Raw genomic sequence first — 13233 nt, 5'->3', positions numbered from 1 at the left:
GGAGGAGAAGAGGGAAAGGGAGGAAGTGGAATGGAAACGGAAGAGAAGAGGGGAATGGACGAGGGAAAGGGAAGGGAGACGTGGATGGGAAAGGGAAGAGGGAAAGGGAAAGGGAAAGGGGAAGGGAAGATGGAAAGGGAAGAGAAGAGAAGAGGGAAAGAGAAGAGAAGAGAAGAGGGAAAGGGAAGAGAAGAGAAGAGGGAAAGGGAAGAGAAGAGGGAAAGGGAAGAGAAGAGAAGAGGGAAAGGGAAGAGAAGAGAAGAGGGAAAGGGAAGACAAGAGAAGAGGGAAAGGGAAGAGAAGAGAAGAGAAGAGAATAGAAGAGGGAAAGAGAAGAGAATAGAAGAGGGAAAGGGAGGAAGTGGAATGGAAATGGAAGAGAAGAGGGGAATGGACGAGGGAAATGGAAGGGAGATGTGGAAGGGAAAGGGAAAGGGAAGAGGGAAAGGGAAGGGGGAAAGGGGAAGGGAAGGGGGAAAGGGAAAAGAAGAGAAGAGAAGAGGGAAAGGGAAGAGAAGAGAAGAGGGAAAGGGAAGAGAAGAGGGAAAGAAGAGTGCAAGAGAAGTGTGCAAGGGACGAGTGCAAGGGACGAGTGCAAGGGACGAGGGAAAGGGACGAGGGAAAGGGACGAGGGAAAGGGACGAGGGAAAGGGACTAGGGAAAGGGACGAGGGAAAGGGACGAGGGAAAGGGACGATGGAAAGGGAATAGAAGAGGGGAAGGGACAAAGGAAAGGGAAGAGAAGAGGGGAAGGGAAAGGAAAAATGGATGAGGGAAAGGGACAAGGAAAAGGGACGAGGGAATAGAAGAGGGGAAGAGAAGAGGGGAAGGGAAAGGGATGAGGGAAAGGGGCGAGGGAAAGGGGCGAGGGAAAGGGGCGAGGGAAAGGGGCGAGGGAAAGGCGCGAGGGAAGAGGGGCGAGGGAAGAGAAGCGAGGGAAGAAGGGCGAGGGAAGAGGGGCGAGGGAAGAGGGGAAGGGGCGAGGGAAGAGGGGAAGAGGGGAAGGGACAACGGAAAGGGACGAGGGAAAGGGCCGAGGGAAAGGGCCGAGGGAAAGGGCCGAGGGAAAGGGACGAGGGAAAGGGACGAGGGAAAGGGACGAGGGAAAGGGACGAGGGAAAGGGACGAGGGAAAGGGACGAGGGAAAGGGACGAGGGAAAGGGACGAGGGAAAGGGACGAGGGAAAGGGAAGAGAAAAGAGGAAGGGAAGAGGGGAAGGGACAACGGAAAGGGAAGAGGGGAAGGGAAAGAAAAAAGGGATGAGGGGAAGGGAAAGAAAAAAGGGACGAGGGAAAGGGACGAGGGAAACGGGCGAGGGAAACGGGCGAGGGAAACGGGCGAGGGAAACGGGCGAGGGAAAGGGAAGAGAAAAGAGGAAGGGAAGAGGGGAAGGGACAAAGGAAAGGGAAGAGGGGAAGGGAAAGAAAAAAGGGCGAGGGAAAGGGCCGAGGGAAGGGAACGAGGGAAAGGGGCGAGGGAAAGGGGCGAGGGAAAGGGGCGAGGGAAAGGGGCGAGGGAAAGGGGCGAGGGAAACGGGCGAGGGAAACGGGCGAGGGAAACGGGCGAGGGAAAGGGAAGAGAAAAGAGGAAGGGAAGAGGGGAAGGGACAAAGGAAAGGGAAGAGGGGAAGGGAAAGAAAAAAGGGCGAGGGAAAGGGACGAGGGAAGGGGACGATGGAAAGGGAATAAAAGAGGGGAAGGGAAGAGGGGAAGGGAAGAGGGGAAGGGACAAAGGAAAGGGGAAGGGAAAGTAAAAAGGGACGAGGGAAAGGGACGAGGAAAAGGGACGAGGGAAGGGGACGAGGGAAAGGGGACGAGGGAAAGGGGCGAGGGAAAGGGGCGAGGGAAAGGGGCGAGGGAAAAGGGCGAGGGAAAGGGGTGAGGGAAAGGGGCGAGGGAAAGGGGCGAGGGAAAGGGGCGAGGGAAAGGGGAGAGGGAAAGGGGAGAGGGAAAGGGGAGAGGGAAAGGGGAGAGGGAAAGGGGAGAGGGAAAGGGGAGAGGGAAAGGGGAGAGGGAAAGGGGAGAGGGAAAGGGGAGAGGGAAACGGGCGAGGGAAAAGGGAGAGGGAAACGGGCGAGGGAAAGGGGCGAGGGAAAGGGAATAGAAGAGGGGAAGGGAAGAGGGGAAGTTCAAAGGAAAGGGAAGAGAAGAGGGGAAGAGAAGAGGGGAAGGGAAAGGGAAAGAGAAAGGGAAAAGGGAAAGGGCAAGGTGACGAGGGAAAGGGACGAGGGAAAGGTGACGAGGGAAAGGGACGAGGGAAAGGGACGAGGGAAAGGGACGAGGGAAAGGGACGAGGGAAAGGGACGAGGGAAAGGGACGAGGGAAAGGGACGAGGGAAAGGGACGAGTGAAAGGGACGAGGGAAAGGGAAGAGGGACGAGGGACGAGGGAAGAGGGACGAGGGAAGAGGGACGAGGGAAAGGGACGAGGGAAAGGGACGAGGGAAAGGGACGAGGGAAAGGGACGAGGGAAAGGGACGAGGGAAAGGGACGAGGGAAAGGGACGAGGGAAAGGGACGAGGGAAAAGGGAAAGGCAAGAGGGAAAGGCAAGAGGGAAAGGCAAGAGGGAAAGGCAAGAGGGAAAGGGAAGAGAAGAGGGAAGGAGGGGAAGGGAAGGGAGGAGGGGAAGGGAAGAGGGAAAGGGAAGAGGGAAAGGGAAGAGGGAAAGGGAAGAGGGAAAGGGAAGAGGGGAAGAGAAGGGGGAGGGGTGTCTCCTCAATTGCCCTGCCGATTGCACAGAGAAAAGTGACGGTTCTCGATGGCATTGCCGACACCCAGAGTGCTCCGGGAAGTCGGACCGCTTCCCTCATGGTCACCCACTGTTTGTCTGAAGTCGAGCGTTCGATAATGTCTTTGTCTGCATGCAACTCCTCCATGAACCTTAGAACCTGCAAATAAAAAGTCAAAGGACTGCAATTTTCATTCCGCCGAGAATGTATGTCCAGGTGCTTGTTTAGAGCACAACGTAAAGGATATAGAATTGAAAAATGGCATCTTCAAGCTACAACGAGCAACTAGGTTAGTTTGTGGGTGTGGGGGAAAGAAAGCAACAACACCAGAATGTCCCATAGAAAATTATAATTTCACCAGAACCTCACATATATCATCTCTCCATAAGTTCTCTAAACCTTCATGATAATTACAACTGCGAGCTTGTGAGGTTTCCAAAATGCAGCCGAATTTCAGCAATGTACAAAAAAACAAAGGAGGTCCATATTAACATTTGTCTACGATATGACTACAGCACAAATAACAATTCAATATTACAAAATCTGTAAACACAGCACAATAAATATACGAGCTCAGTGAGGGGAAACACACTGAGCCATGCAAGCATTCCCTGTGTTGGATCCGAAGTTTCCTTGTGTTTGTTTTGTTTCTCTCTCACATTGAAGTGCAAAGCATAACAAATGAGGTTAAGCATTCAAGTTACCAATGAACGTATATACAGATATTTTACAAGTATGCATATTTTATGTACGCTGTAATGAATAAGATGAGGGCTGTACAAGGAAGAAGAACGCGTTTAGCGGCCCAAGGTTTCTGCTTCGGTCCGCTCGGCCCTGAGACTTGTAGCGAAGGGCCAAGGCCACCACTACGTCACTTCCATGACCACGGCTTTCTCCGCAAGACCAAGGGAACTGCGCTCAGCATCCCTGCTGTCCCTGAGCACACACAGACAGAAACACACATCAACACACAGTTGCACACTCTAAATGACATCGTCGTGCATTATGTGCCATTTACTACAAACACAACGGCTGCACAGATACCATGCAGCGCAGCAATTCGTACACATCTATACGGTTTCAAAGTACATGATCGTCTGCTTTAGTGGGACAAAGGAGTACATCAGCCATGAGGGTGCAACAGGAGAGCAATGTGGTTAGGAGGAGGAGCAAGAGGAGCGGTGGGAAGAGACAAGGTCCTCAATGGAGCAAAGTAAATGTTAGTACAATAATATGTGCCTATTGTGGAGAATACAGTCACGTGAAAAAGTAAGTACACCCCATGTACAGTTTTGACTTTTTCAACATACAGCTATTTGAACTTCATTTCAACAATACTGATAGATAAAGGTGATATAACATAACAAATATCATGACACATTTACATTTTGTAGTCCATTGTATAATTTAAATAAACATAAATGCAAATTTCACATGTGGAAAAAGTAAGTACACTCTTGGCTCCAATAGGTGGTATTGCCCCCTTTGGCAGAAACAACCTCAAGTAGGCGTTCTTATAACTGTCTACCTGTCTCTGACATCGACTGGGAGAAATTTTTGCCCACTCCTCCATGCAGAATTCTTTCAGCTGTGCGATGTTTGAGGGGTTTCTTGCATGCACAGCTCGTTTCAAATCCCCCCATAACATCTTGATGGGATTTAGATCCGGGCTTTGACTTGGCCATTCTAGAACCCTCCATTTCTTTCTTTTCAGCCATTCATTGGTGGATTTATTGGTATGTTTAGGGTCATTGTCATGTTGCAAGGTCCAGCTTCGGTTGAGTTTCAACTTTCCGACAGATGGCCTCACATTATCCTCAAGCACCCTCTGGTACAATGAAGAATTAATAGTGGATTATATGATGGTGAGCTGCCCAGGCCCTGATGCAGCAAAGCTGCCCCAAACCATAATATTTCCACCACCATGCTTTACAGTTGGTATCAGGTTCTTGTGGTCAAATGCTGTCTTTGGTTTTCGCCAAAACATGTCTTCTGGTACTGTGGCCAAATAGCTCTACCTTTGACTCATCTGTCCAAAGCACATTGTTCCAGGAGTGCTGGTCTTTGCCAAGGTGTTCATTGGCAAACTTTAGTCTTGCCCTGATGTTCTTTCTGGACAGCAAAGGTTTCCTCCTGGCACACCTCCCATGTAGATCAAATTTGTGCAGCCTCTTTCTAATGGTAGACTCGTGCACTTTGACATCAACTGTGGCAAGAACTACCTGTAGGTCCCGTGATGACATTCTGGGGTTCTTCGAGACTTCTTTCAGCATCTTGCGTTCTGCTCTCTGGCTGAACTTGCTGGGGCGGCCTGGCCTGAACAAGTTGGCAGTTGTTTGGAATCTTCTCCACTTGTAGATGATCTTCCGGACAATCAAATGATTGATTTCAAATTGTTTGGAGATCTTTTTAAATCCCTTCCCAGACTCGTAGGCATCTATAACCTTCTTTCTGAATGCATCAGAGAGCTCTTTTGATCTAGGCATGGTGACGCCGCACACTTCAACAACAAAGAGCAAACCAAACTAAATGTCCGAGGTTTAAATAAGACAGATTCCTCCAAGATCCTCTCTAACGATGTTCTAATCATTTGCACCTGAGCTGGTGCACCTGATTATAATTTTAGGTATTTGAAGTAGTGATAAATGTAGGGGTGTACTTACTTTTTCCACATGCTAAATTTGCATTTATGTTTATTTAAATTATACAATGGACTACAAAATGTAAATGTTTCATGATATTTGTTATATTATATCACCTTTGTATGTAATAGTATGTATGTAATAGTGTAGTATGTAATATAATAGTGGGGTATGCTTGCAGACTGCAAGCAGGGAAATAAATCAATTAAACGAAGAATGAATGAGCAGGATGAGCTCTATTTATGAGCTGTCCAACACAGTACAACAGTCATTTTGGAAGCTATCGATAGATGATGCAATGAAGAAGACAAATCTTAATGTGTAGCCAAAACACTGCTGCAAAACATTGACTATACTGTGCAGCACGTTGTTAAAACACTGATACATTTGTAAAGCAGGTGATTTTCCGTTTACAAGAAAACCAAATAAGGTTTGAGAATAAATTAAATTTCATGTTCTCTCTGTGCCTCTTCTAAGGTGGTGGGTCCGAAGCACACCCAAGGGGGTGGGCCTAAGCACACTTTCCCAGCTGAATGTCTTGGTTCCTCTTCCTCGGTGGTGCCCTCAGTGGTGTATTTCACCACTACAAATACGCAGAAACGCAGGCAATTATAAAATGATTCTTTATTTTGATGTTTTTGATTATTTTTGGCAATCCCGTCTGTATTTTGATTCTTTTCCATCGTCGGGCCTTGTCTTTGCGTTAAACTTGCCTGGACAAAGTGGTCATTAAATCCGGGTTTTACAGCAATGTGGATCTTTTTAACAGGGTAAGCATGCATTGACTAAAACATGGTTCGAATGTAGTGATCATTGTAAATGGGGATCTAAATATCTATAAAGCCCAGTTGACTTTTTGCTCTACCAAATAACAGCGAAACAGAGTTGAGTAAAAGGGTGAAAATTCTACAGATGCTGTGATAAATAACTACCTCTGTCGGTTTGAATGTTTGAAAGAGAATAGACGTCTGGATAAATTTTTGAATTAAATTTAAATCCCGATTTATATATATATATATAAACGTGAGTTGTCTGTGTGTGTCCGCGTTTTATTCAGAGATGGCTGAACAGATCTTCATCAAACTTTCAGAAGTTCATCAGTGAGTGCCTGGGAGTGTTTTACACAAAAATAATAATAATAATTGAAGAAAAGAAAAGAAAAAAAAACAAAACAAAAAAAAACCGCTCGACAGTGCCGAAGCCTTTTTAAATGAATGACAGTTATATACAAGTACACATTCACATAAATAAATACAAAACAATTACCAGACATTTGAATACCAATAAATTAAACAATTCCGGCAGTGTACTAATTTGGTAGTATGGCTTCTTCTTCTTCTTACTGGTTGGCATCACACTTAACTCAGAAACGTGAGCAACTCCCCTTCCCCCCTCTCCCCCTCCCATTCCCGTTCCCTCCCCCCTTCTCTCCCCCCTCTCCCCTTTAAGATATAAATTCTCCGTAAAAGAGCTACCACTTCTGACTGCTCCCCTTCCCCCCCCTCACCTCCCCCCTCTCCTCCCCTCCTCCCCCCCATTCCACTCCCCTCCCCCCCATTCTCCTCCTCCTCCCCCCCCCCCCCCCCGTTCCCCTCCCTTGCCTCGCCCGGCAACGCCGGGTACTTCTGCCAGTTTAATATAATATACATCAACATGCATTGTGTTACAGATTCGTCACTTCCGCCTTTGTTGTTATTATATACTTGTAGGATTTTTTACTTTCAGGTAACATTGCTGTTAAGATTTTTGTGTGAAATGGAGATGACTTTAGTAAAAGGTAAAAATAAATGTTTGTGGAGGAAAAAGGAAAACGCAGCAAAGAAGCGGGAGGAGGTGGAGGAGAAGAGATACAGCTGTGAGTCATGTCGAGGCTGCGAGCGGACTTGTTTTTTTTGATATTGGTCGCAAATGAGTTGAGGCTTCCCGGGAAAGGGATTGTCTGTGACATCTATATATATATATATATATATATTTTGTATACTGAATCGAGGCTCGTGAAAGAGCTAACATTTATTTCACAAGTCCACTTTGCATGTGGAGGGAAACAAGGCTCGCGTAATGCATTTGGGGGAATGGCTCTCCATAATGGAGCAGTTCCTTCACTTTTATTCAGCATCGCAGCCACAAAGTCATGATCTTTCCATGCTGAATGCACTATGCTTCACAACAGGCTTGTTTTGTACTTTTTTCCATATTACTCTACTCTCACTTTCTCATTACCCCATCCACCCACCCCAACCCTCTCCAAACCCTCCCTCCTTTTACGTGGAACAAAAAAGGTCAGCCATCATTAATAGCAAAAACCTATCGAACCCTCCGCATCTTCCCATATACCTATCTTTCATCTGCTGTGTGACTGACTGTTCCAATGTTTCAGTGTACGTTTTTTTAAATCTCAAATTTGCAAGTTTACCAACATATCCTTTTAAGATTTAACAATGTTTAGACATACATGGCGGCGGCCATCTTGGATTTTAACGTGGCGACCCAATTTTCAATAGCGTTCTTCCTTATACCTAGATACACCCACACACCAGATTAGAAGTTGGTACTTCGCTTATTTTTCAAGATATTCCACTCACAAGGTTCAGACATACATGGTGTCAGACATACATGGCAGTGGCCATCTTGGATTTTGACGTGGGTTGCACCCACACACCAAATTAGAATTCGGTCTTTCGCTTAGGCACGCACGCACGCACGCACGGACGCACGGACGGACGCACGGACGGAGGGGAAAACCATAGTCCCCCTTTCGCTCCGTGGTGCGACGGGGGACAATAATCTTCATTTTGTTACACAGTGCATATTCTAACATTGGCTCAAAAATAGCACCAATGGAATGGCAAGAAAATTTGTTTTCGGTCAGTGCTCTTAGAACACAAATGCACGATTCAGAAGTCTGCAACTTCTTCGAAAGTCAACTACAGCCCTAAAATGTAAAACGTACAATTGGTAGATTTATATACGTTCCTACAATCTGCATGAAAAGTTTAAATCACGATTAAATACTGTGATTAGAGGCCCATACTCTCTACAGACAAGTCGAGAAATGTTTCAAGGCTGAAACCAATCTTGCACAGATCATCATTCCGCCACCAAAGGTGGATGGAGGTTATGTTTTCACCCCTGTCTGTCTGTCTGTCTGTGAACAAGACATCTCAAAAAGTTGTGGACGGATTCGGACGAAATTTGGCAAAGATGTAACATGTGTGACAAGGACGAAATGATTAGATTTTTGTGAAGATCCGGATTCGGATCCGGCTACTAGAATTTTTAAAGTGATTCTTCACCATTGGGAGATAGGGCCAAAAACTATACATAGCAGGATATCTCAACAAGTTATGCACGAATTTGGACAAAACTTGGTGGACCGGACAAGGACGATTCGATTCGATTTTGGTGAAGATCTGAATATAGACACAGATATGAGAATTAAATTTTTTAAGCGATTCTTCACCATTGGGAGATGGGGCTAAAACCAACATATAGCACGATATCTCAAAAAGTTATGGATGGATTTGGACGAAACCTGTTGGACAGGTTGGGTGTCTGACAAGGACGATTCGATTTTGGTGAAGATCTGAATATGGATTCGGATATGAGAATAATATAATTTTTAAAAAGTGATTCTTCACCATTGGGAGATTGGGCTAAAACCAACATGAATGAATGAATGATCGTTTTAAGGCCATTTTTCCCCACGAGAGCAGGGGTTAGCCTTGCGGGCCCCATGACAATTCATGGTTCCCTGTTTGAGGCAATGTTTTTATGGCCTGATGCCCTTCCTGACGCCAGCCCTTGGTCGCCTCTTACGATGCGCAGGGATATGGTGTACCTATTCTAAATCGGGGTACACACCGTGATCATTCATCCCAGCAAGCTGGTACTCAATTTGTCGACCTCGGAAGGATGACAGGCTGAGTCAACCCCCCTGGCGTTAATTCAGCGATCGACCGGGAATCGAACACAGGATCCTAGGATCCCAAGCCGGCACCCTAACCGCTAAGCCAACACAAGGCTAAAACCAACATATAGCACGATATCTCAAAAAGTTATGGATGGATTTGGATGAAACTTGGTGAACAGGTTGTGTGTGTGACAAAGAAGAATAGATTCAATTGTGGTGAAGATCTGGATCCGGATCAGGCTCGTATAATTTTTTAAAGTGATTCTTCACCATTGGGAGATCGGGCCAAAAACGATACATAGCAGGACATCTCAAAAAGTTATGGACAGGTGATTTTGATCAAATGTGATTCTGTATTGTGATTTTGTGGTCTACTCTGGGATACAAAACGTAAACTGTTCACCTGGTGGAGGTATGCTCTCTACTGAGTTCCAGTTCCAACATGAGGTACTCAACTGAAAATGAATTTGGAATTGGTTCAGTGTGCCAGCGATAACTTGCCTACTCTTTGCGAAAAACACCGTGGGGATCTTAAACGTCCGCGGTACTGACAGAAAGGTCCTTCAGCTTAATGCCTTTCCGATTGATGGTATTGATGTTCATGTGAAACACCAGGATGACCATCTATAGTTGGGTCAACATTATAGCGCAGGCTTTTTTTTTTTCTTTTTTTTTGTATACTGAATCGAGGCTCGTGAAAGAGCTAACATTTATTTCACAAACAAATCAACCAGACAAACAAAATATACAAAAGGAGGGAGCGGAAGACAAGATGGGGAGAGAAGGGGAAGCACACAACCACAACATTTGAGAGCAGGGAGAAGTGTGGGAGGGAGAGGGCTTGGGGGCAGGAGGCGTGGGAAGGGGGGGTGGGGGTGGGAGAAGTATAAAACACAAGGGGACCGAAATTAGCGGGGGTAGAAAAGATCAAGGTTTTGGATGGGGGAGGATAAGAGATGGTGGTGAACAGCTGTTTTAAAGACCTGGAGGGTGGAGTGGGATTGAAGAGAGTGAGGGAGTTTGTTCCAGAGGTGGGAGAAAAGAGGAATGAAGGAGTGAAGGTGAGCAGAAAGTCTTGATTTTGGCAGTTTAACCATAAGAGGGTTGCAGGCAGATCTTGTGCGACCTGTAGGAATATTTGAGGGACAGAGCCCAGAGAGGGCTGGGGGGGGCAAGGCCAGAGAGGAGTCAGTAGAAGACGGAAAGACCACCAACCTGCCTGCGGTGAGTGAGTGAAAGGCCCTTGGAGTTAGCTTCATCGCGGGAGATTCCAATGATTCTGAACGCTTTGGTTTCAACAGCGTGAAGACGGGCTAGGTGTGAGGCAGGAGCACCAGACCAGAGGGGAGAGCAGTATTCCATAGAGCTGCGGATGAAAGCCTTGTATGTGGTGAGGAGCTCAGGTGTGCCAAGGAAGGACTTCGCACGACGGAGGATGCCCAGTCGGCGACTGGCTTTGGAGGCCAGATTTGAAATGTGGTTTTCCCAGGAAAGATCATGGCAAATAGTGAGACCCAAAAGCTTGAGTGACAGAACTTCTTGGAGAGGATTATTCAGAAAGTGGATGGGAGGATTTTCCAGTCGGTCTTTTCGGAGAGACATCGTAAGAGTGTGAGATTTATCAGGATTGAAAGACATGTTCCATTTGTTTGCCCAGTCTGTGATTTTGTCCAGGTCTGCAGAGAGTGAGGAGGCTGCAGACTGCCGATCTGAGGGATGAGGAATGGAGCGACAGAGAGTAGAGTCGTCAGCAAAGAGATAGAGAGGATTTTCAAGAGAGTCAGAGAGATCATTGATGAAGACCAGAAAAAGCACAGGGCCCAGAACACTACCTTGGGGAACTCCAGCCTGAACAGGAAGAGGAGATGAGAGAAACCCATTCAGGGCCACACGTTGACTACGACCAGAGAGGAAGTCCGCCAGCCATGCGTGGAGATTTCCATGGATACCAAAGGAGGAGAGTTTGGTGAGCAGGGCAGGGTGCCAGACCGTATCGAAGGCACGTGAAATGTCAAGGGAGACGGCTCTAATTTCCTGTTTGGCGTTGAAGACCTCCATCCATTGTTGAGAAAGCAGAAGCAGCATGTCCAGAGTAGTGACCAGGTCTGAAACCAAATTGATGATCAGAGATCAAGCCATTGGAGAAGAGGAAAGATTTCATATCTGAAGCAATGATGGATTCCATGACTTTGCTGATAATTGGGAGAAGGCTGATTGGTCTGTAGTTGCTGGGATCTGTTTTTGCACCTTTTTTGTGCAAAGCGGTGATGTTGGCTGATTTCCAAGCAGATGGCAGATGACCTTGAGCAAAAGAGAGGGTGAAGAGAACAGAAAGAGGGAGTGAAAGAGCGGAAGCACATGCTTTTAGGACCCGTGGGCTGATGCCATCAGGACCAGTTGCAGAATCAGAGTCGAGGGTTGACAGAAACTTTTCCACCTTGTCAGGAGGAAAGGACACAGAGTCCAGGAGCAGCTGGGTACGACTGGGTACGGTGGGTACAGAGAGGGATGGGTTTGGGACACAAGATTTAGAGGCAAACACAGAGTTGAGGCATTCAGCTTTTTCACGTGCGGAGTCAGCCGTTAAGCCGTTTGAGGTGAGGGAGGGGATGGAGGGGGAACAAACACCAGAAACAGATTTGACCAGACGCCACCAGGATTTGGAAGAGGGAGACAGATAAGAGAGTTCGGTCTTGAGAACGGTGAGATATTGTTTCCTGGCTCTCCTGAGGGTGGACACACACTTGTTTCGGGCTTTGTGAAAGGAAATGAGATTTCCTTCCGTTGGATTTGCTTTCCAGGAGACGAAAGCAAGTTGTTTCAGGGCAACAGCCTCACCACAAGATTCCGTGTACCATGGACGGGAGGAAGGGTATGACAACTGAAGACGAGATGGGATAAATCTGTGCATGAGAGAGAGCAATTTACTTTGAAAGAATTCCCAGGATGAGTTGATGTCAGAGGCGGCAGAGATGGGAGACCAGTCCAGATGATTGACGGCTGCTTGAAGACCGTGGCAGTTGGCCTGAGTGAAATGCCAGACTCGTCGACGCTGAGGAGGCTCTCTGAGAATGGTCAGAGAGATGTCCACTTTGACAAGCACATGATCAGATGAGCCGATTGGAGCAGAAGAAGAGCAGCAGACATTTTCAGGGAAGTTTGTCATAACCAAATCCAGAAGAGAAGATGCTCCGTTGACTGAGATCCGGGTCGGGAAATTGACAGATTGTGTCAGTCCCAGTGAGTCGCAGAAGTCCTTTGCTGAAGAGCCATGGCTGGTGAGAGAGGTACCCACACCCAGCCAACTGGCATGGTGACAATTGAAATCACCACATATGAGGAAGAGAGAGTTGGGATGGGTAGATAGAAGTTGGTCCATATTATCAGACAGCGAGATGTAGATGGAGTCATCGCTGTTTGGTGGACGGTACAACACACATATGAACAAAAGGTGGGAGCGAAGGGGAAGCCGTAGCCAAAGGTATTCCTGGGGGTGAGGTGGAGAGAGGGCAGTGGAGGGCGAGTGAGGAAGAGAGTTTTTTTATAAAGATAGCAACCCCACCTCCAGGACGAGGCTCAGGTCTATCATACCGGAGGAGGGAGTAACCTGGGAGGGATACCAAGGCATCAGAGACATCATGAAGGAGGAAAGTTTCTGTTAAGCAGATCACATCTGGTTTGTCAGAAGCAACCTGTATGGAGAGATCAGTCAAGTTTGAGCGAAGGCCCCGGATGTTTGAGGTCCATACCGTTAATGAAGAGGAAGGGGGAGCATCGAGTCCAGAACAGGGGGGGGGAGGGGTAGGGTAAGATGTGGAAGAGGAGGAAGAGGTAGGGAGAGCTGTTGAAGGTGTGTCAGAGATTTCAAAGATTTCAGAATAGCTTGGAGAAAGGGAAGAATGGGGCGGACAAAAGGTTTGATGGAGATTGGGTGAGGCACAGTGAGGTGTTATTT

General features: G+C 47.1%; 2 protein-coding genes across 4 annotated transcripts in view; one reads left to right on the top strand and one right to left on the bottom strand.

The window, feature by feature from the left end:
* LOC144888467 (uncharacterized) overlaps positions 1-13233 on the top strand; it is a 790732-nt gene that overhangs the window by 550146 nt on the left and 227353 nt on the right. The gene's annotated exons all lie outside the window — the stretch shown is intronic.
* LOC137437538 (enhancer of polycomb homolog 1) overlaps positions 3061-13233 on the bottom strand; it is a 115177-nt gene continuing 105004 nt past the window's right edge. For all 3 annotated transcript variants that reach the window (XM_078766048.1, XM_078766047.1, XM_068131944.2), the window contains one exon: positions 3061-3662. In XM_078766048.1, the coding sequence (XP_078622174.1) occupies positions 3593-3662 (70 nt within the window). In that variant the 3' untranslated portion in view covers positions 3061-3592. The remainder of the gene's footprint in view (positions 3663-13233) is intronic.

The sequence above is a fragment of the Myxine glutinosa genome, chromosome 12 (genome assembly GCF_964187855.1).
Source record: "Myxine glutinosa chromosome 12, kmMyxGlut1.1, whole genome shotgun sequence".
Classification (NCBI taxonomy): Eukaryota; Metazoa; Chordata; class Myxini; order Myxiniformes; family Myxinidae; genus Myxine; species Myxine glutinosa.
Note: the sequence above shows the minus strand (reverse complement) of the source record. Positions and strands in the feature narration are given on the sequence as shown.